This window comes from Dromaius novaehollandiae, chromosome 2 (genome assembly GCF_036370855.1).
Source record: "Dromaius novaehollandiae isolate bDroNov1 chromosome 2, bDroNov1.hap1, whole genome shotgun sequence".
NCBI classification, from domain to species: Eukaryota; Metazoa; Chordata; class Aves; order Casuariiformes; family Dromaiidae; genus Dromaius; species Dromaius novaehollandiae.
The window spans coordinates 94,789,257-94,812,275 of NC_088099.1; the positions used below are offsets into that span (position 1 = coordinate 94,789,257).

The 23,019-nt window shown below is 43.6% G+C and overlaps 1 protein-coding gene across 2 annotated transcripts in view; it reads left to right on the forward strand.

Moving 5' to 3' along the window:
* Nucleotides 1–23,019, forward strand: part of RIPOR2 (RHO family interacting cell polarization regulator 2) — a 73,228-nt gene that overhangs the window by 32,338 nt on the left and 17,871 nt on the right. For both annotated transcript variants that reach the window (XM_026115669.2, XM_064506941.1), the window contains exons 2-13: nt 2,902–3,028; nt 4,285–4,440; nt 5,094–5,172; nt 5,398–5,421; nt 6,744–6,797; nt 9,562–9,711; nt 10,634–10,697; nt 15,033–15,076; nt 16,470–16,595; nt 18,561–18,709; nt 19,773–19,902; nt 22,287–22,976. In XM_026115669.2, coding sequence (XP_025971454.2) covers nt 2,902–3,028; nt 4,285–4,440; nt 5,094–5,172; nt 5,398–5,421; nt 6,744–6,797; nt 9,562–9,711; nt 10,634–10,697; nt 15,033–15,076; nt 16,470–16,595; nt 18,561–18,709; nt 19,773–19,902; nt 22,287–22,976 — 1,793 coding nt within the window. The remainder of the gene's footprint in view (nt 1–2,901; nt 3,029–4,284; nt 4,441–5,093; nt 5,173–5,397; nt 5,422–6,743; nt 6,798–9,561; nt 9,712–10,633; nt 10,698–15,032; nt 15,077–16,469; nt 16,596–18,560; nt 18,710–19,772; nt 19,903–22,286; nt 22,977–23,019) is intronic.

The window sequence follows — 23,019 nt, forward strand, 5'->3', positions numbered from 1 at the left end:
ATGAGTTTCTTGTGATAGCTCAGCAGGTGACAGTGCTGTTGCCAGTACAGAGGAGGGGGTGGAAAGCACTGGCCAGGAGCAGGACAAGAGCAGGACCATGGCAGCTGGGTTCATGTCTGCAGAAACGGCTGTGGAGCCATGCCCTTGGGCTATTTCTGTACTAGTAAAGTAATCATGCCTGGATCTGTTCTCCGGGCCTGAGGCCAGCCAGACTGGAACGGCCTTTGACTATGAAACTCTTTTACCTGCTGAAGAGGGTCTGACCACATCCAAACTGCTTATTGGAATAGCCTTTGGCCCATGCTAATCCTCAAAACATGCCTGGGAATTATTCAAGAAAGTTTTAGTTGACACAGCCTATACAATGACAGAGAGCATGTTAACAACTTTACAGTCAAATTCCAGTGCCCGGGAATGTTCCCTGCTAACGTTTATTTTACTGGTACAAACACAGCCTTTGAGCCTGAGGAAGCCTGAAGGACCTGACATAGAGCACTGCAAATTTAACAGTCCTACGCTAGAACATCCGTAACGTGCCTGCTCACATGTAGGCCTGGCGCACAGCTAAGGTCTGATTAATGAGCTCAATAACTAGCAGGTCTATACTGGGCATTCATGGGACACGTTATGCATTACAAGAAGTAGTTTAGTCTATTTTAAGAAAAAGTTAGGTGGCTCCCCATGCTCAGATAAAAGGGGCGTAAGGTTCACTCAAACAGAGCTTTCCAAGACTCTCTGAATAGATCAGAGCTACCTAGTAGTTACAGCAGAGAAGAAAATTTGAAGCAATTACAAAGTCAGAAGTCACAAAGCTAAGATCATATCTGTGAGGGTTGTCTAGCTGCATCGGGACTTACCCAGTTCTCACTTTTGAAACATGAAGATCAATGCTCTTTTGATTGTGTAATAGAGAAAACTTTACGTTACTGATAGTGTTGACAATTCTGGGACTAGAAGAAATATTTTTGGCAGAGCTCTTATACAAGAAATATTTCTGACAAAGCATCCCCTCTTGAGCAACAGAATCCTCTCCAGTGAGAAGCATTAGCTTGCCGCTGTGCCTAATGCCACCTCAAAGAGTATTTGCCCAGCTGAGCTTTACAAATCAGACATAACTAGACTCTGCACACTTCCCTACGTATTTGCTTTTCCCAATAAATGTCTGCAACAGAGGCACCATGTAGCTCCAGTGCTTATTTTTAATAAATGCATTGGGTTGTCAAGGCTTGTGAAGAGCATAGCTTTACACCGTATGTTGCTCTTTTTTGGGTGCCCACGGTCATCCCTTATCTGTGGGGATGAGAGGACAGCTTAAGCTCTCTCTCACCATCACAGTCCCGTAGGCAGTGGTTTCACAAACACCAGTTCAGTGGCCTGCAGGCAACTCCAGCCCCCCGCTACTTAACTCCTGTCCCTGCAGCAAACTCCCTTCTCAGCACAACTGCAGGTGAGGCTGTGGGGAGCAAAATGAACTGGGGATGATGGGGCAGGCTGGGCCCAGCTTTTTAAAATAAAAATTCATTTCTTTTTTTGTCGGGTTCCTTTTAAGTAGGCTTCGTTCCTCAGTCCAGTTCACAGCGTGACCCTGTTAACAGCTGTGCTGGCACCACAGGGGAAGGACACATCCAGCCAGCACCACTGTGGCCCCAGGGGACAGGCAGGAGCCAGGAGAACAGGTTGCTCGCCAATGCCACGGGAATGGCACTCTCTCCTCTCCGGGCCCCCTTCCCTTCCCGCTCATTTTCCTATTGCCCGTCTTGAGCTGGCCTTGCCATGCACCAGACGGCTTGGTGAGGCAATTTGACTCACCAGCACAGCACAAATCTGTTCAGTGAACAGCAGGGTTGGGATCGGGAAAGCAACAGAGCGAGGAGAAAGAGGGAGACATCCCCTTCCCCCCTTTTAGCAGCAGCAAGCCGTTAGATCTGCTGCGATCTGTGGCACTCATTTGCTGTTTCGTTACAGGGATACCTGCCTCCTAGGTGGTGAAGGGGAATCTCCACCTTATTTCACTGCAAATGCTGAGCTGGGCATTGAAAACAAACACACGCACCAAGTGCTTCCTCCCATGGGTGCTGAGGGCTCCCCTGAACACACAAAACAGAGCATGTGGTGCCTCGGACTTGTTTACTCGCCTCTTGCCATCGGGGAGCGTGTCCCCTGGGTGTCCCAGTGCGCCGTTACTGCATGCACGCCCACGTCACCTTCCTTCTCTGCAGCAAGGCAGAAACAGCCACCAGAAATGTGAGGAAGGATCAGAGGGGAGCTGCAGGACTTGATTCATACTGAGCAAATCCTCATTATTATTTTCTTATAATAACACTTCACAGTGATGATAAGCACCCCTTCAGAGCTCTCCACACCCTTCAAATAATCTCCAGGACACCCTGGCCACTGACGTAGCAGATGGGGCCACCAGGACTGGGGGAGATGCATGCCGGGCAAGGCACAAGTCAGGGACAATGCTGGGATTTGCTCTCCAAAGCATCTGGTTTTAGTACCATGTCTGGACCCTGTTTGTGTCACCAGCATTTTGAGCTGTCCAGGTGAAAAGACCCTGGGACTAAAAGTCAGAAGTGAAAATGGGACCACTTTATCTTTGAGGCAGGACAACCTGGTAATATGAACAAATTAACTAACAAAGCTCTAGTCATTTCTGCTCTTTTCCATGAAAATAACCCCCCTTTGCAGATGCCCTTGTTATTTGTTCTGAAAACAAGCAATCCAGCTAAGTAAACTAAGTATAGAGTCCTTTTCAGAAACGTCTGGTCACTCCCTGGCTCCCTTCACCTTGGGGGAGGCAGCTCCCTGTAGCACCTCTGATGAATAGCAGGCAGGCCCTGCCTTAAAGCTTGCCTCTCACTCACCATTGCCACTGACCTGCTTCCTATTCTTTTCCAGGAATATCTTCCAGGCTCCCGGAAATCATGTCAATAGGATCACATTCATTCTCTCCAGGAGGTCCTAATGGGATTATTAGGAGCCAATCCTTTGCTGGCTTCAGCGGTCTTCAAGAAAGACGCTCCAGGCAAGTACTATGCACTTTAAGGGAAATTTCTGAATCAGGTGCTAAAGGAGCCCAGGAGGTTAGAGGGTGGAGGTGGAAAAAAGGGAAGAGAGGAGCATCCTCGTTCTGACTTGCAGAAAAACAATGTTGTAGGCTAAAATCTCTCTGTCATTTTTATAAGCAAGCTGTGACCCTGTGTCTTAACTACCAAGAGCCTATTTACCTTTTCCCTCACCTCCACCCCTTACTGCAAGGCTTCCTCCCATGCCTCAGACTTGTGAGAGAATTTCAGAGAATTATTTTAATTTACGAACTTGTGTGGCAGTCTTCTCAACATGCAAAACGTGCAAAAACATGACACACTTCCCACCATCCCCAGTTTATGACCAGTGCTACCTGAAAGACAGCTTGCTCCTTACCACCCTGCTGTGAATCCAAAGCCACTCAGTTTGCTTGGCGAGGCTGCCTGATGGTCCAGCTAGCAATGGAGCAGAGGTTGGCTCTGCTGTTGGCCTTTTGTTGCCTCCTCCTTTGGCCGGGGAGGATGGGGGGCTTTGAATCAGGTGCTTGCTGAGTCAACCAGTTCCTGATTCCTTTCCCCCCCTCCCCAGGCTAATCATAATTAATTTTAGCTTGCATACGCTCTCTGAACAGCAGACCACCAGTTAGCAGCCCGTAACAGCAGGCAAAGGCTCATCTCTCTGTCTTCAGCTCAAGTCAATGATAGCTGTTTGCTGATCTGCTTGCAGGAGAGTAACCAAAGAGTCACCTATATACAGCACAACTGCTCGTGCTTGCCATACAGAGCTACCCAAGGCCCATGCCTGAGACCAGCAAAGCGTGGTGCTGTTCTCCTCAGCTGAGCCACCAGCATTCTTAGAAGCATCCTGCGTCTTTACAGTTTGGATTAACTGGGATCCCTTTTGCTTTTAGGGCCTGGCTGTAGCTCAGTCCTTTTACTGCTGTGGCTGAGCAATGCAAGACAGGACAGACATGGTATAACAGAGATGTCTGATGAGCCTCAGACTTAAGCCAGTGTTTCCAGACCAGCATTGACATCTTGGCAAGGCAACTGGCACATCAAAAGCTGATAGCGTGCCTCCCAGACTGCTCAGACCTCTTAACCTGTAAACAAATGCAGGCCTTTAACAGGCAGGCACATAAGCAGATCCTTTTCAGCTAGCACGGATAACATCAAGAAGATTTCCTTAAGCTATGCTCCTTTGAGATTGTTCTGATTTATAGGGGTTTCCTCCTCTTTAATGTTCATTTTGCAGGTGCAACTCTTTTATTGAAAATTCCTCTGCACTCAAGAAGCCCCAAGCAAAGGTGAAGAAAATGCATAATTTGGGCCATAAGAACAGCACCACACCTAAAGAGCCCCAGCCTAAAAGGATGGAAGAAGTCTACAGAGCCTTAAAGAATGGCCTGGAGTAAGAGCCTTTATCATGCTGGTTGATTCAAGCTTTCTTTGACATTTTAGAGCCTAAAGCAACATGTCACTGGAGTAGGGATCCTTAATCGCAGGAGAGGAAGATACACCTCTTAGAGCCTGGATTGTAAAATTTACCATCTGAAATATTTGCATGGAAAATAGTAATATCGGGGGGGTGAGGGGGTGCAGGAATTCTGATTCTGCTCAAATCGATAACAAAGCTCCCAATGGCCGGGATTTCAGCGTTAGATTTTTCTCTGAATTTCCTTGAGTCATATCAGAGGCTCATACATATCACACGTAAGATAACGTCCCAGAAGATAACAGGGCTTTTACCAGATAGATACAAGAACAGCAACTGGAAGGCACCAGTCCATAAACTAAGGAGCAGATTAGCTTACTCGAAACTAGTTGTTTAGTGTAAGGAAAACACTGAGCTGTTATACACAGCTAAAGAAATGTCTCCTATTTATTACCTAAAAGGCTGCAGGGAGCTGTTTTTAAGACAGATCAATGTAAATGAGCTTTTGTTGGAAAGCGCATCCAGGGAGGAAAGTCATTTGTTGCACAGATTTTCTTTCCCAGTGGTCAGCAACCGGCTCGATTATGTGCCGCAGAGTTCCCAAGTCCCTTTCTGATTTGTGTTTACAGTGAGTATCTGGAAGTTCACCAGACAGAGCTGGATAAGTTGACTTCTCAGCTAAAAGACATGAAAAGAAACTCACGCCTGGTATGTGTTATACTCTTAACTATACGGCAACTTCCCACAGGTACTGGAGCAGCCACGGATGGGAGAGGGGTACAGGGAGTTTGCACAGATACAGCTCTTTCCTCTTAGCTGCATGGTCTCCAGCCATGATATTGTTTTAGATTTTCATTCACTTAAATTGCTCTCTCACGGTGCTCTAGTGCTGTTACGTTGGAAAATTAATCAGTTTCATCTTCTCTGTTACAGGGAGTCCTGTATGATTTAGATAAGGTACGTTACCCTCTTTGGCACTGTTTTTGCAAGGAAATGTTAATATCTGCAGGGTGTATGTAGCTGGCATAGGAAACCTCTCTGAACCTGGTCTATTAATCAGACCAACACCAGTTAGGAAAAAGCTGACCTGATGACTTGCACCAAACTAAATGCTGCCAGAAGGAAGAAGCCTCACTCCCCTTCTGCCCCACTGCTCACCTCATGCCTGCTCTGATACCCACCAGGCTCCTGCCAGTCCTGCTTGCCGACTCAGCAGAATACTAACCTGAGCCCATCCCATGCCCCAGGTAGTTTTTTCCTCAGGGTTTATTGAGTTAAACTGGCACCACTAAGGGCACAAAGCAGATCCATGCTGACAGAGCAGGGGAGGCAGAGGAGCAGGGGCCATAGAGGAGGAGCAAGACCTCCTATTTCTGCCAGCTGCAAGGTCTTAAATGAGTTTGTGCAGCTTGGCCTGGCGAGCTGCAAGGGGGCAAATGGCTGCTGGAGCAAGCCTGGAGGGCTGAGTCAAGAGCTTGGAAAGAGCTCAAGAAGCAGCTTTTTCTGTTGGGTTGCACACCTCCAAATTTGGCCCAAGGCAGATTTTCAGAGGAGTTCAGGGAGGAACAGCCTCACTCTGTATCTGGGCCGGTCAGTGCTTTGTAATCTAGACATTCATGGAGGGGAGAGGGACAAAGTTAGTAACAGAGTGAATTCAGCTGGAGGTGGGCTCCCAAGCAGCTGCCCTCAGCATAGCTCTAGGCTGTGCTGTCCTCCTTCATCCCTGCCCCTGACAGTTTGCAAGAAGAACAAGCTGAAAAATTGAAAATATTTTCCCCTGTAGGAAATCTTGGATAAAAAAAAAAGAGAAGCTTTCAAAAAAATGTTTTCTGAACAAGTCTGTCTTTCTTCATCAACATGCCAAACTTGTTTTTGTTTTCAAAAACAGTTTACTAAGGAAAAAACGGATGTTGAAATGCAAAATCTGATGAATTTTAATACAGGTTTTCATAGTACTGAAAATACTATATTTTGACCTAAAAATGCGCAGATTCAGTTTTTTCCTGAATTGAAAAATAGGGAATTTATATCAAAGACGACTATGCCAACTGTATTAGAAAGCATTTGTTTTGTTTGTTTAAAAATACATTGGGTAAAGACGTCAGTGAGCTCCATTTTCACTCACAGATTAATTGTAGTAAGGTGAAACAGCTGATTCTAGATTAATGGACAATGAACCGAGACTCCTGGGGACCTGAAGATGTGAAAGCAGCTCATGTGGAGATGTCTTACTGATTTATTTAAATGTGCCTCACCCTCCACCTCTTTGTTTCCTCCAGCAAATCAAAGCGGTTGAAAGATACATGAGAAGGCTGGAGTTCCACATTAGCAAGGTAATGAACAGTCCTATCATCTTTCTTCTGCATCTGCTCTTGTGTTATTAGGAAAACAAGGCCTTGGCCTACCACTACCTCTCCACTCCAGGGAGATCTCCTCACTAAGCCTCTCCCAGGTTCAGTATTTTTACGGTAATGGCCTGGTGGGCAGAGACAAAGAAAGGCTTTTAAAATGGGCTGCAGTATCCGAGGTCCAGCAGTTCTCCTTGCCCCGAGACACTCCCACAGGCTTTTAGATATACAGAGAACATCAGGTCAGATACTTGCTGGAAAAAATCTACTTCATAGCACGTTTATTTTTAAGCTATAGGTAGAGAGTTAAATCTGAAAGTAATTTAATTCCGCAGTTATCTTCCCTATACATCACAGTTAGATTGGAAGTATTCCTGGATTTCACTGCTAACAGTTCTGCTATATGATTTGGGGTCCACATCCACTTGATTACGTTGGTGAGAATCAGTCCACCAGATTCAGTAGAGGTACTTGTGATTTATACTAATACATTTTAGAGTTGGACAAAATCCATGGCATGTATTCTCCTAGTTATAAGCATATCTGGTAGTGGTTAGTTACTTTTCTGAGCCTGACAAAAGAATGAATTATCTTTGATGGATGAAATGTCTTCCGAGAGTCATTTGAAAAGCACTCATGCAGCTTGCAGCGCTCCAATTATGACAACCCATCCAAACCCTTTAATTTCAGTGTTCTCTTACTCGTGGAGCTGAAAAAAATCATCAAGCGAAAGGTTGGAATTTTCTCCCCCAAACCACCTTCTTTCTTGCTGGCAGCATGAATGGCAAAATTATTGCTTAAAGAACATTTCTATTCAAGTCCTTCCCACTCCAGCCTGCTCAGAGCTAATGATTTCTGTGTTTATAATAGGAATGAAAAGCACCAAACGTAAGAGGTAATGCTGGCCAGTATTACTCAAGCTTCCCGAGTATGTTAGTTGATTTTTTTGTAACCCACAGCAACAGATACAAAAAAGAATGGAGCAGCACTGCACTGAAGCCCTAAGGGCTTGTGCAAGTAAAGAAACATTTTTGTTTCAAATGACAGAGAAGGAAGACTTTCAGCAGAAAAAATAAATAAATAAAAGCACACACTGTGCCGAATCACAGCCGCAGCGATGCCTCCTGCTGCATACCTGTTGCCATTCTGTGCAGGAAACAAAGTGGGGAAAACAGGATGTGCAGTAACCAACAGCATTTATTTACTGGGGCAGCGCAGCGTGTCCTAACCGCGCTGACTTGTGCAGGGGCAGAGTGCGAGCACAGGGAAATGCTCCACCCTGACTGCAGAAGTAAATGTCAAGAGAGAACTATTTATAGTAGTTGTCTTTAGCGTGAGGAATGGTATTGACTTATGAGAGAAATGGTAGTGAACATGACTCCAAGAAGCTTTTTTTTTGACTTTGAAATGGCAAAATGCTACCTGTCCTTCCATTGCTTTTTGTTGAACCATTTCACTTACAAGGCAGTTCCCATTTTGGTTAGAGATCCCTCAGACCAGTGGCTTCAACCATTAGGAATCCGAGGTAGCCTTGTCTAAAAAGATAGCTTTGAAGCTATCGGGAAGAACAGTCCCCTTGCAAACAGATAAGCCACAGCACTCTGTTGGAGATTAAGCAGCCTTGGAAGATAGGATTGAGAGCACACCTGGAGTGTCGCATCAGCCTTATTTCTAGTGCTTTCATCACCTCGGCTTCCGAAGTCATACCTTCCTTGACTTTGTTTTGCTGCATTAGAAATACTACTGTGAAAATCCACTATTGAACAACCAGCACAATGTGGCACAGAGTGATCATAACAAAGGAGAAAAGTTACTCTAGATAAAAAGACAAGTATTGTCCTATCTTAACAAGGATATGTTAGAAGCAGAAATAAGGAGACAGCTTCTCCTATTCCTTTCCTACATCTCCTGCATGTAGCAGATACACTTATACAAATGAAGCTGTATCACTGCAAAGCCCCACCAAACAACTCAGCTGGAGTAAATACATACATTCAGTGCAAGGCTTAGATGGAAGAAGGAAACCAAAACATGAGATAATTTTAAATCCATTGCACTCTGATGCTAAAACCAGGTGAGGATTTAAACTGTATGTGACTAGGTTTTCCAAGACTTCCAGAGCACTTACTAAATTTTGTGTGCCTAAGTCACACTAAGGGACTGCCAGTTTGTGGAGGATGGGCAGTGAGGATTCAAACCTGCTCCCAGTATCACGTACTCATCAGATATTGCAACAGTCTCAGTCCAGTGCTTGACATTAGCGATACAGAAAACATTGCTGGCACTGTTCAGCAGGCCACGGTCCCATTTGGCAGCATAGACATCGCAGTTGCCTTTGAAAGGGCTCTTCCACACCATGATATTTTAGAAGCTTGCTGCACTCCCCCCATACTGTTACAATTCTACATATCCCAAATTTGGGGGGGGGGGGGGGGGCAGGAGGGGGAAAGTGTAGTGAATACCAATGGTTAAAGGTATGAAGGGTAAACAGGTGAATTGCTGACAGCCTCTATTGCTGCTGTAATGAGAGTTTTACAGTAGAAGTTATTTTTAAGTTGCATTTCTGTTTCATAGACTGCAACAGTATCACAGCTTCATTTGCTCACCCCCTCTGATGGATCTAACAGTTTACCAATTGTTTGGCTTGGTTTCCATGTGATGCAAATGATTTCATTATTCATTGGTTTTATTTTGCTGGGGTTTTTTTTTTTTTGACATTTTTCCAATGTGCCCTCATTGTTCCCACTAGGTGGATGAGCTTTATGAAGCATATTGTATCCAAAGACGTCTCTGTGATGGTGCCAGCAAAATGAAGCAAGCCTTTGCAATGTCTCCTGCCAGCAAAGCAGCTCGAGAGAGTTTAACAGAAATCAATAGGAGTTACAAAGAGTACACAGAGGTACGTCCTCCTCCGTTTGCTCTTTCATTGATTGAAGTCCACAGAAACTTTGCCACTGATTCCATCCAGATAAGAGGATTAGAAACAAAAGTCCGTGAAGAACTATTACTGTTTATTTTTCTTCTTCAGACAAATACTTAACCATTCATGAAAGCGGGTGACATGGGCCCAAGGACTTCCTTGAAATAATAATGTTTATGCTCTACAAGACCAGGGTTATACCCTGGAACTGCTGCACGAGAAGAGAGGTTTAGACATGCCCTGAACCCGCATATATTCCAGCCGAGTCCTCTCCCCCCCCCCCCCCGCAGATTTCCAAATGGCAGGTTGCCTGGGATCCACGTACACAGAGACATCCGCTGCATCCTAGCCAGCTTTACTTGCTCTGATCAACGTCCATTTTGTTAAACAGGAGGTAGATTAAGAAGGGTCTAATGCTATTGCAAACAACACAGTGCACAAGCTGTGGCAACCTTCCTAGAGCCAAAGGAGAAACTGGAGGCAGTCCAGTACCCATCTCCCACAGTCTTTTTCTTAATGTAGTCCACATTTCTTGACAGACAAAAAGCATGCTGAGAACCGCTTTGGCAAGGAGTTCTTGCTGGCACATGTCCTGGCTGGAGAGGACTAGGAGAGTGAGCAGGTTACTGCCCAAGGGCCACAGCTTCCTTCTGCCAATGCAAGGATTAGAGAGCAACAGAAAAAGATCACGGGGTTACATTCGGCTTTGGTGTGAGTGGGCACAGCTTAGCTGCCATCTTTAGGGCCATATCTAGCTAAAACAGCAAGGATGACTCTGGCATATTGATTTTACTCCAAAATATCTTTTATCTGCATAATAGAATCTTTTCTTTCCAAATAGACCTTAAAAAACAAAAAGCAGAAAGTTTGTCTGACCTCAGTATTCTCTCTTCCAACTCAGAACATGTGTACCATAGAAGCAGAGCTGGAAAACCTATTGGGGGAGTTTTGCATCAAGATGAAAGGTAATTGGCTTTTCACTTTTCCCTTCCTCCTGCATGAAGGATAAACCTCTCTGTGCACGTTACTGAGAGCATTTGTGCAATAATTTTAAGTGTACTTATGCTAGGTTTGGCTTTTCCCTCCCACTTACACCTACACTCAGTGGAACAGATCACGTAGCTAGGAACACTGAAGTTGTACAGAGAGATTTTTGGAGATGATTCTTCTCATTTTGAAGGGAGATGGGCTAATTAGGCTCCCTCAAACACTCCTCCCTATAGCCCAAGCAATTTGGTTTCAAAGGCAGCTGTACCTTTTGCCTCTAAGAAGATAACTAGCAAAATATTTCAATGCCTGTGGAGCTGAAGTTCCAAATCCCTCCTTAATTTGACACCAGCTGTTTCCAAGTCCTTTACTTTTGCCAATTCCGACTATTATCATTTCTGAGCAAATGTAAAAAAGCAAAGAACTGGGAGTAGTTTACCATTTGAACACTTATATAGCTCAGGGGCAGAATTCATCTTTCAGTTTTATTCCTTGTGTTTATAACAGAGGATTTGGTGGGTTTGAATACAATGGAAACAGTTTTACCTGAAGCTTACTTTAATGATGTAGATATACTTTTAGGCAATCTTAGTGAATCCTTAGGTATTATAAATGCTGTTATCCCTTTAAGACTAAAAGTCTCAAAGAAAAGATTCTGGGATTTATTTTTTGATTCCATTGCCCTCCTCAATCATTGGCATGAAAATCATTCCGTAGAACAAAATCCTGATCTAAACATACATGCACTCTGTATTCACAGTTCTTCACTTGAAATCTTAATAAGAGTTCACTAAAAAAATAAAACACAAATAACATTGATATTGGACTATTTGAGCTCACAAACCTTATACGGGATTTTGCTTCCATCTGCCCTGTCAGAGGCGTGAATGGGTTGTGCCCGATGGCAGCAGTACATGAGACATGATCTAGCTTAGATCAAATTGAGATAGCTACTTTCTGATCCCATAATAGAGGAACCAAGCGCAGCAGCTACAGTAGCTTGGCTCACACTCCTAACTGCATGCCACAGCACAATACCTCGTGTTTTAAAACCCCCACTCTTAGCTGCTGCAAAGGCAGTCAAAGATGCATAGGTGTAAATCAAAGTTACCAGATGGCCTCACAGAGAAAGGGCCAGCTATTTCTGTACAAAGACCTCCAGCAGAACTGCTGCGTGGACACACTAAAGCAAACATGAGGCCACGCAGTGCGGAAAGGAAATTGCGGCAGGCCACTTCCAAGGAGCGTTTCCTTGCTTCTTGTAAACGCAGTGCAATGTTCAGTTTGCAACAGCACAAGTTGCAGCAGACATCACAGTATCACACATGATGAGGATAAGAAGTCTTGTCCCTTCTCTTTGGTATGCCCAAATCCTCCAGCAGGGCTTAAGGGCCCTCGAGAAGACAGATGCTGCCCTCCATGTGCAAAAGCAGAGAATAAGCAGAGGACAGCTGCTTTCAAATACAGATCTTGTAACATGAAGGAGCTCCAATTAATGATATGGCATTTCTCAATTCTCTAAGTATTCTTTAATTAAGACATTAAAGATTCCTAAGAAAAAGTATCTAGATGGCAATCTTCAATCCAGCCACTGTTATTGCTAAAGCTTGCAAAACAGCTGTAGTGTTAAGTCTGCAGATCATTCCCTCTTACGTTATACTGCAGCATGCCCAGCTGACTTTAGGATCTAATGGTACAATCCACATACTCCTCTCCCAAAGCTGATCTGTTCCTAGTTGTTCCAGTGCTAGTTATTTTTTATTTTATACCCTCTCATTTTCACTGAAAGCAAGCCAACCTACACAGTGCTGTCAGGAAGTAAAGGGCCCACACTGTGTTTTTATGATTGATATTGTTTAAAAAAAAAAAAAAAACCACTAATCATTTTCCAAAATAAGGATAACAACGTTGCCAGCAGGTTTAGATTATTGTTCAGTGTTCAGCTAGCTGTTGAAAATTAAGCAGGGAAAACCCAATGTGAAAATTTAGAAGTCCCTGCATGGAATCGGTATATCTTATTACGACATGTAGGGCAGTGCCCCATACCCATTTGAAGTGCAGGAACAGCAGCAGGGAAAATGTCGAGCCATTTCAAACAGGTAGAGCAAGACATTAGCCTTGAGGAGGAGAGCACAGGCCCCTGGTTGGAAAGAGAGACCTGAAAAGAGCTGCCATTCCTGGGCGGGCCAGGCCAACCAGGTGCATCATGCCAGCATGCAGCACCAACACCGCGGTCTCTGCGATGCCGAGCCCAGAACGAGCACAAAAGCCCAAGGTATCCAACTTCCTGCACAGGAACAGAGTTGTAGGTACTACACAAATGACCCAGGGCCTCCCGACCCCTCCGGGTGGCCCTGCCAATGGAGGAGGCCAACGCACTGCCACCTTACCACAGCCACTTAACGACACTGCCCCCTAATGAATTACACTGACCTCCAAGGAGCAACCGCCCATCCCCCCTGCGCTGCACACCTTAGATGCTGCTTTTTCAAAGCTGTGATATTTGGAATGACATAATATTATATATATGGTACACTGTATGACATTGGCTCTTGCTATACATTCAGCCTGCAAAGCTAAAGAGCCATTCGGTTATCCAAAAGTAGTTTCCTGTAGAAGTACACAGCCCCTGTAATCAAGTCACTGCTTAGCCTCCTCTTCATCAGGCTAAAGAGATTAAGCCAGAGCCTACTGCTGCAAGAGCTCATTTCCAGATTTACTTGCCCTACCACTTCTTCTGTGTCCCTTTGTCCAAGCCTACACTTGGTCAGGCCAGACACTTCTCACAGATCTTGATTCAGGACAGCGTGCATGTGGTTTTGAACCATCTTCCCCCCCCCCCCCCCCCCCCAATCCACTGGGCAAAGAAAGGGCCTTTTATTTTCCTCAGTTACTTTCAGACAGATGTCCCAACGGAGATCCAGTTCACTTATAAAAGGATGCCTAGGGAGAGAGAAGCAGCAGTGGAGTGCTAGTAAGTTTTAATTATTTATAAACAGTAAATAAATTAGAAAGGAATTGGTAGCACGAGCTCTGAGCAAGGGCCTCTTTGTTCTGCAAAGCTGCAAGATGAGCGAAGAAAACACTATTTTCTGATCAAAGAAATGGACTGGCAGATCACAGGGACAGGCCATGACCGGATGCAGGAATCCAGGTGATCCAACAGTCCACCTAGTGGGGCTAATTTAGTCTGATACATAAAGCCAACACTAGGGCTTAGCTCACCTGTGTTGATTTTAACACACCTACACGTGTTTGGCCAAGGCATTTGTATGATAAAAACTGCAAGACCCACTGGAAAGAACAAAGTGAATTTATAAACCAAGACAAATGCAATAGCTACCTAATGAAGAGATCTGCGAGTCTGTGAGAAAGGGAGGATTCTCCTGGGGAAAATGAGGACTTGGTTACTGAAAAACCCTCAGCTACACCCTATAGGAAAGCAGCTTGCAAGGCCAGGAGAGGGATATAACAGGACTTCCCAGGGAGAGGGATGGTAACTTCCCTGGGAGCTCCGGACCGTCACGAGCCTCATACAGCTTCCCATCTCATATGCGTACTGCCAATATAGAAATAGCATCATCATTTCCCCCCTTACCAAAAATCAAGCAAACACATACCCAAACCAGCGCTTTGCTGCACTACTTTTGCTCTTTCAAGGGAGACTGAAAGGAAAAATCGCATTTTACCAATGTCAGCCACATTTCTTAATGCACTTTCTATTGAAAGATACTCAAATACTATGGGAATGAGCATGATGTGGGAATGCCAAACAGAAGGAGGCTCTTTCACTTGCCATGTCTCTGTTAAGCAGTCCTAAAAGGGAGTCTGCATTATAATTCATAGCTCAGCCCAATTAGCATTAAACGGCAAGCATTAATCATCAGCTGCCCTATGTGTCATGATAGGAAGTATGTTAAGCTCAGTCTCCAAAGCCAGGTGATGCCATGAAACTCTTATTTTTCTTTAATTGTTATATAGAGACTTCTAGCTCTTGTGCTGGTAGGGAACAGCTGGAAAATGTAAATTCTTGAGATGCAAGAAACCAGGAGGCAATGAATTTGCGGAGAGAAGTTTTTAAGCCAGTCACGATCTGAGGGGGCGGAGGGATGGTCTTGGTTTTTGAAAGCATGGGGATGGCTGTACCTGTTTTTTCTGCACTAGAATAGGAAGGGGGGTTAAGAAGAAAAGGAAAAGAAAAAAAAAAAGGAAAACCCTATTGAGTGTCCTGTGGCAGGGCGCTGCTGCCCCCTGCTGCCAGCCGGGGCCGGGGGGGCCCTTCTCAATATTGTCCCCTCATTTTTCATCCTCAGGTCTGGCCGGCTTTGCTCGTCTGTGTCCAGGAGATCAATATGAGGTATGTTTTTGGTCATTTTACAGTTCTATTTAATAGGAAAAGAGCAATAATGAGGGCAGATTTCCATCACTTTTTCTTTTTTTTTTTTTTACCCAGCAATGATTAAAGCTCATTAGCATCAACACTCCAAGAAATAGGTATTATTTTCCCTGTACATTCTGTGAAGAACCTTCCTGTTCTCTTTATATCTGCCTACATCAGGACATATGTCTGAAGACCTTAAAAGTATATACAGAGCAATGGATGATGGTTATTCAGAGAATTACAAGCTTTTTTTTAAAAAAAAAAAAAAAAAAAAAAAGGAAAAAAGAAAAAAACCACTTATTTTTAGCTGTGCTCCAGAAGGAGGGCATGCTTCTGTCTTATTCTTGACAGGTGTTTCCACTTCACTGAGAAAAAGCATCTCCCCCCTCCCAGCATGCAGAGCAAATGGAACAAATCTTTGCCAGCATCTTTTACTGGACACACGGGTTTTACTTCATCATCAAGTGGAGTAGCAGAAGGACACAGAATAACTGTTTCTTGAGATGCAGATGTTGCATGCTGTGCAGCTGTGTCAATACCTAAGGTCACTGCACTGTTCCAGTGGAAAACATCAAGAGCAGATTAATTAGAGAGGGATTAAAATTAATTAAAACAAAGCTAAACCTGCAAGAAGTTTAAAGTGGCTCAATTATGGATCCCCTGCAACCTGTACTTCCCAGCTATCTCGACTGCCAATTCATTTGCTCCCGTTCTTGCTCCCTATGACAGGTCTCTCCTGCTAGTTTCCACCCTGACAAGCAGCCTGTGCTCCCTCTATGTGGGATCGATTAGTTGATGCCACTCTCTCCTAGCCAGCCCTTCAGCTGAGAATTCACTTGCTGCTCTTAACACTTCAAATTGTGTTGTTACAGTAAGGGTTTCATTAATTTTCAGCACCACTTGGCCAAAATCTTGCCCTGTGTCAGGTTTCCCCGCCGCTGGCGGTGGCCCGCAAGGCCGCTGAAGGAGAAGGGCTGACAGCTCACCTGTTCTCCCCTGCAGCACGGCCAGGAAGCTGTAGGTGTTATGGGGGAGGAAAAGAGAAAATTAGTTCCTGCTGCCCCTCCTCTTTTTCCCCCATTGCCACTTTCTCTGTAAAGAGAATTAAAACTCCTGCAGCTTCTTTCTTATGAGTCATCTAGTTAGATGCAGATGAAAGCTGGGGCAAGGCGTGCGTTACTGAAAGAAACAATTAGGAGAGCTCAGGGGCAGAGAGCCAGCAGCATAGATTTTTCTTCTGGCTCGCTGGGAAGTAAAGGGCAGCATCTATACCACTAATTCTTCCGACCCATTTCAGACCCTTTCCCTAATTCCATTTCTGGTATTTGTGTATTGAGAATGCTTTTCTGAAAGGGCTTTTCTTTCTCAGATTTTTATGCGTTATGGTCGCCAGCGATGGAAACTGAAAGGCAAAATAGAGGTGAATGGTAAGCAAAGCTGGGATGGAGAAGAAATGGTTTTCCTCCCTCTCATCGTTGGACTGATCTCCATTAAGGTAAGCATGCTAACTCCTTTGCCTGCAAACAAGGCAGCAGTCAAGAGGCTACCTTTTGGTGCACCATGCGTCATCAGCAAACACGCAGATGCAGGTCATTACACTCTTTGGAAATGAGGCATCATTAGCATTTCCAACACACCTACTAGAACTGAGCACTACAATATTATCCAGTCTTAGATGCTACAAGGCTGTAACTGGTTTGGGAGCCCTGTGGGAGGGCCTGGCCTACCTTTCCCCAGAGGGCGTCACAGCTTTACTAGTACAACTCTCGGCCAATATCGCTCTTCAACAACCGATGTGTTTTGCACTGAAGTAAGAGAGCACTAGAAACCTGTTTGCTAACAATACTAAGGCAAAAGCAAGAGCAACCCCAGAACAAAATACCCATTGAATCTGTTGTTACTACTCAGACAAAAGAATGGTATCCGTTAAGCTGGAGAAACGCAGAGGCCTATAATCTAAATGCACATAAGAGCCAGCTGGGCATAAGCTGGAATAGTCCAGAGGTCCAGCAGAGCTCCATCAGTCTGTGCTGTTAAGTTCCTGCTCACGAGATGCGAGCATGCAAAAAGGTCAGTATGACTCTTCTGCAGCTTTCTAGAGCACAGCAGTTCCCCAGAATTTCTTAATGCCTATGGCCTCATCCACCCTCCGATTCTTGCCCTGTCCCAAAGTTAAAGAACCACTCATGCAACTCCGAGCAGTCAGCAGCAACTTCTCCTCCTGCTCCACCGCTCCATTCCCTCAGGCCTCTCCACACAGCTTTCTCCTGGCTGAAAGCTGCATGCTTTCCTGCTTCCAGCCCAAAGGTAACTGTTCCCTGACCCCCATCTGAAAATTGCCACTGATGCCAGACATCCCTGTTTAGGCAGTTTAAGCAGGGGAGCATCTCAAGAGCCTCAAGGGAAATGTCCCACTTAAACACTGCAAAGCCTACACACACACACACACAAAGCAAGTGACATCAAAACCACCAACAGAATAACCTTGAACGAATGAGACAGTGAGTTTCCGTAGAAAGTCAAGTTGTGACACACAGTGAATTGCTCTCCGGAATCTAACGAGATGGCTGGTAAGGTGGAAGTCAGAAAAGAACCCTTTCTTTCAGTAAGTGAGAGTTATAAATATATTCAGGTTATCATATATATTCTCACCCTCTATGGACTCTTTACAAACACTTTCACATAAAAGATCTAAGAACTGACTCTCAACCAAATAGCCAAAGGTGTGGGTTTTTTTTTTTTTTTTAATAGGAGTTGCATATATAACTGTCCCTCTGAATTTTCAGATAAATGTGTGTGTAGGTTTGGGTAGTCACATGTTCTACTCTTACTATAAAAACACGTATGTTATTAAACGTATGTATAGAAACATATGCAGGTGGCTTTTCATTAGTAGATCTGTGGAACGCCTCAAAGGCCATTGCAGATGCAAACAGTTAAATGGGTTCAGACTTACATAGGACAAGCACATGGAAGAGAGCTCCCTTAGGAGTTACTAAGCAAACTACATCAGGAAATGCCCCAAAATGAAAATTGTTAGTGGATGAAAAGAGAATTAGAGTGGCTGAAAGAGTATTAGAGGGAGAAACATAAAACATGCTCTCCCTGTTCTTACTCTTCCCTTGAGGTCCGCTTACAGTCACTGACTGCAAAAGACCAAATACAAAGCTAGAGAGACCCTTGGTCTGAACCAGTACAGTTGTTCTCTTCTGACACCCATAAGAACACAAGGAAAACATAGAAAATATACCTGAATTTTATAAGCACAAATACATGCAGCTATGCATTTATTTAAAAAAAAAAAACTGTATTTTCTCCCAGCTGAGATGCAACAGACACAATCATATTTTGAAGCCTTTTAGCAAAGGGTCCAGGCAAGAAAATCAAAACCATGGACTTGTAATTCAGAACTACAGTACCTTGTGTAGTGTCCTAGATATCCAGTTCTTTTCTTTTACAGGTCACAGAAGTTAAAGGACTTGCTACTCACATCCTTGTGGGAAGTGTTACTTGTGAAACAAAAGACCTGTTTGCAGCTCGCCCTCAGGTGGTTGCAGTAGACATTAACGACCTTGGCACAATAAAGCTGAACCTTGAAATCACCTGGTAGTAAGTAAAACTGGCTGGTTGGTCACTGGGTTAAGGGTTTGTTTTTAAAAAAAAAAAACAAAAAACAAAAAACAAAAAACCCCCACCACTTTAACTAACAGGAAAGGTCTATATGTACTCTTCTTTACTTTTTTGTTCCCTGGTGAGACAGAGGGAGAAGGAATTGTGGCCTGAGTTTGGGAGACTAGGAATAGCTTGTGCTTTGCCATGAGCTCCCTGTGTTATCTGTGGCAGATTTATTTGTGCCTAGTTTCTTCAGCTGCTATAATAGGGATAGTGAGCAATTACATTATAAGGTATATGAAATACATAGTAAGAGGTCATATAATTGCCTGAAATATATACTTCCTCCCCAAACTCAATAAAGGAATAAGATTGAGCCCTCATATATTCATTAAAGTTTTTAATATCAGTGTAAAATTCATTGGGGGCACTCTGGATTTACACTAGCATAGCAAAGATCAAAATTTGGCCTGGATTTAAAAGCTGGCTTTCATGGGCTTGATACGTGGCTTCAGGATGATGGGAAATCTCTTAGTGTTGCCTGTTTGCAGCAATAAGCATAGGCTGATAGTGTTAGGATTCATGTCTGATTCTCACAGTTCTTTAATGAAGTAAGTAAGTATCATTCATTAAAGAAGCATTGAACCTTATAACTTTTACAGTTGTTTATGTTATTTCTTATAATGCAATAAATGTGAATCCAGCACTAACAGCTACCGGTTTCCTTTATAAGGCAACAACTCTAGTAATAGTAGAGCTGTTATTATTATTGTGTATGACAGTTGTCAACTCAAATCCGAGAATATTCTTCATGTGATAAGAGCTGCATCAGACTATGCTACATAAATGATTTCTTAGAGTAGAACACTTTTATCAGAAATGAAAACGCACTTCTGAGCATGTTGTCTAATTAACATTTTCTTCTAAATGCTTCAGTAAAAGAACTGCTACCTCTTGTTTCTGATGTGCTAATAAAGTGCCTTCTCAAAAATCTTTTCCATGGACCTGAAATTCCTTTTAATTCAGCCTAACAATTTCTTTCCTGCTTTTGTGTTTGTAGCCCATTTGATGTTGAAGACTTGACCCCCTCCACAGGAAATGTGAGTAAGGCATCTGCTCTCCAAAGAAGAATGTCTATGTACAGCCAAGGCACTCCAGAAACGCCAACCTTCAAGGACCACTCATTCTTTGTAAGCTCTGTTTGGCTTTGTGGTTTTGTAATGAGAAACTCTAGCGCTGTTCAAACACAGCAAACACTTCGTTGCTTTACACGTATAAGCTTTTCTCCCTGGTTTCAGCAGGATACCCTTACAAATACTTATAGAACAAGTGCATCGCTAGCTGTTAATCCTGAAAGAAGGTGATGATGATCCTGTACTCTTTAGAATGCTATATCACCAATTATTGCATACTCACAGTTCTTGCTTGACTGCTGTAGTACTTGCATAATCTTTATAAAATACATGTTCATTTTGTAACAGTAGTTAACAATAATGGCGCTGTAATGGTTGTTTAATCTGTCCCATGATAACATTTGCCTTTACAGTGAAGATACTCACAAGGTGCTCTTACATTTTGCATGAATCACATTCTGAAGGCTTAATCAGGACTGGGTATCGAGCTGAATAGGTCTTCTGCACAGATGTGAATTTTACCTAGAAGTGCTACATCTCATGCCTGTCATTTAAGTACTTTAGTACAAAGCATCCAATTAACTTGCCCTTCCTCACACCCTGTTTGCTGTAATTGTTGAAGAAATGGCTGCATCCTCTGCAAGAGAGGCCAAAGCTGTCAATCTTAGATGCTCTGCAGGACACTTTCTTTGACAAGCTTCGGCGCAGTCGCTCTTTCAGTGACTTGCCATCGCTCAGGCTAAGCCCAAAAGCAGGGCTAGAGCTATATGTGAGTCCTGGTCTTCGTTTGGTGAAGGGGTCTTTTGGTCTCTATGCATCTGCTTTTCCATGCATGCTTCATGTGCTGTTCTCTGTTGCAACTCACTTGTTTTGCTGATGGATTAACGGAGAGATTATGACTGTGAGCCCATACTGCTCACTTTAAAGCAAGGTTCCTCTTCCCTTCTACAGGGATTTTGATCAGAAGCCAACTATCTGTGGGCAAAGAGGAGGACAGGAATACAAGCCAACAGTATTTGTAAAAAATGGCCTGCTACACTGATTGATGTTCTACATTTGCCTAGTAATGAGACTTTCAGTGGTAAAAGAGAAGCTAAAAGCATACCCATTTGGGGGAAAAAAGGAAGGAACCTTTGAACGTAGTTATGGTTAGGGAAAAAAGCTGCTAATAGTGCTGGGAAAAAGATGCAAGTTTGGGACACTTCAACCTTATGAACCTTGCCCAAGGTATGAATGCCAGCAAATTTCTTTCTTTCCAGCAAATTGTCAGCAAAACAGTAGTTGCCTTTCATCTGTACTGTATGTTTGCATCAGCGTGCCACATAGCAAAGGCTAGAAGTTACTTCAGAAACCAGCACTGTGGAATTGCAGGCTTTGATGTATTATGTTCTGGCTCCAGATAGAGTCTGTTATTTCCCATCCTTATTGCTTTTCCCTTTTTTCTCAATTTTAAAAATTGCCTAAAATAATACTTGTACTACAAGTACTTGTAGTACAACCCTGTGATGGTTCAAACTTGATAACAGGGAAGAAGTCAGCAGCGAGATTCTCATACTGTCCAATGTGCGGTAAGAGAATTATACATAAGGTAATAGTCCATTAAAGCAGAATCTATTGGTCAGATCATCACAGTAGGTTGTGACTCCTGCAGTGAGTTTTCCCCGTGCATCATCCAGAGATATGAACATACATAACCAAGACATGCTTGATCAGTTTCGGTCTCCATAAACTCTTTTTATTTTCTAGATGATCAGTGTCCTGGTCAACACGCTACCACACCTATTCTTCTGTTTCCTTTCAGAAGGAAACTCATGCTGAATATGAGTTCTGTGTAACTCATGTTCAACAGTTATTAGAGCCATGCCATATGCAGAAAATACTTTCAACAGAAAAGAAATAGCATAGTAATCTGCCCATTAAAATACTATAAAAATAAAGAAGCTATTGGAGCAACCTGTTTTACATTTTAGGGATTGCTACTTTAGAAGTTAGAAAATAAATACAATGGAAATTTATAATGGGTACAAAAATGCATACAAGGTAGATTAAATACAACCCCATTAAAAAGATACATCCATCAGGAAACAAAACAGTGGAATGGAATTGTTGACTGAGTCAATCTGATAAGACTTGCAGTTTCTGGATCTTTGTTTTTGGGATACACTTATCAGAACTCTCAGCTTACCCTGCCACTAAAGAGATGCTGAAACCAAGATTTCCAGTCCTGCCAGGGCAGGCAAAACTCCCAGTGAAATCAGGAGTTGTGCCAAATGAAAGCAAAAGTTGGATTTGAAATACTTTTCCTATTTCTCAAATCTTGAGTGTTTCTTTAATTTCTTTCCTTGCATTTTTCTTTCCCAGCCACAAACTACTTTTTTCTCTTTCTAGTGCTACATGGAAAATACATTCTCTATTTTAACAAGTCTCTGTTATCTTTTCAGTCAAATTTGCCAGATGATGTCTTTGAAAATGGAACAGCAACCACTGAGAAGCGGCCTCTTTCTTTCACTTTTGGCGACCTGCCTTATGAAGACCACGCATCCCCTGCCAATTCAGCAGACTCCTCTTCTGCCCATGTCAGTTCCAGCCCCAATATCATGGCTACCCCTGCCCAACACCCAGCTCTCAAGTCCTCCAAAAGCTCAAGCCTGGACTGTAGCAGCACTGACTCCTGCAGAGACTCAGTCTCTGAGCCTAAGGACCTGATGTCCCAGGTAGAGGGAGCAGTGATTGAGAACAAGGCAACTCCAAGGGCAGCTTCTGAAGATTGCCAAAAACCCTCCAATGCCGAGAGTGATCATGTCTTCATAGAAACAAGTGTCCCGGTGTCTCTCCTGCAGGACACAGATGAAGGTTCAGAGCTAAAACCGGTGGAACTGGATACCTATGAGGGCAACATCACAAAGCAGCTGGTGAAAAGGCTTACGTCAGCAGAGGCACCCATGACCCCAGAGAGGCTGCCGTGTGAGGGATCGATAAGTGGGGAATCAGAAGGATATAAGTCTTATCTCGATGGAAGTATAGAAGAAGCCTTTCAAGGGCTTCTCTTAGCTCTGGAGCCACATAAAGAGCAGTATAAAGAGTTTCAGGACCTGGACCAAGAAGTGATGCATCTGGATGACATCCTAAAAGTGAGTACGTTTTCGGAAAATACTACCCTAAAGAAAATCTGAG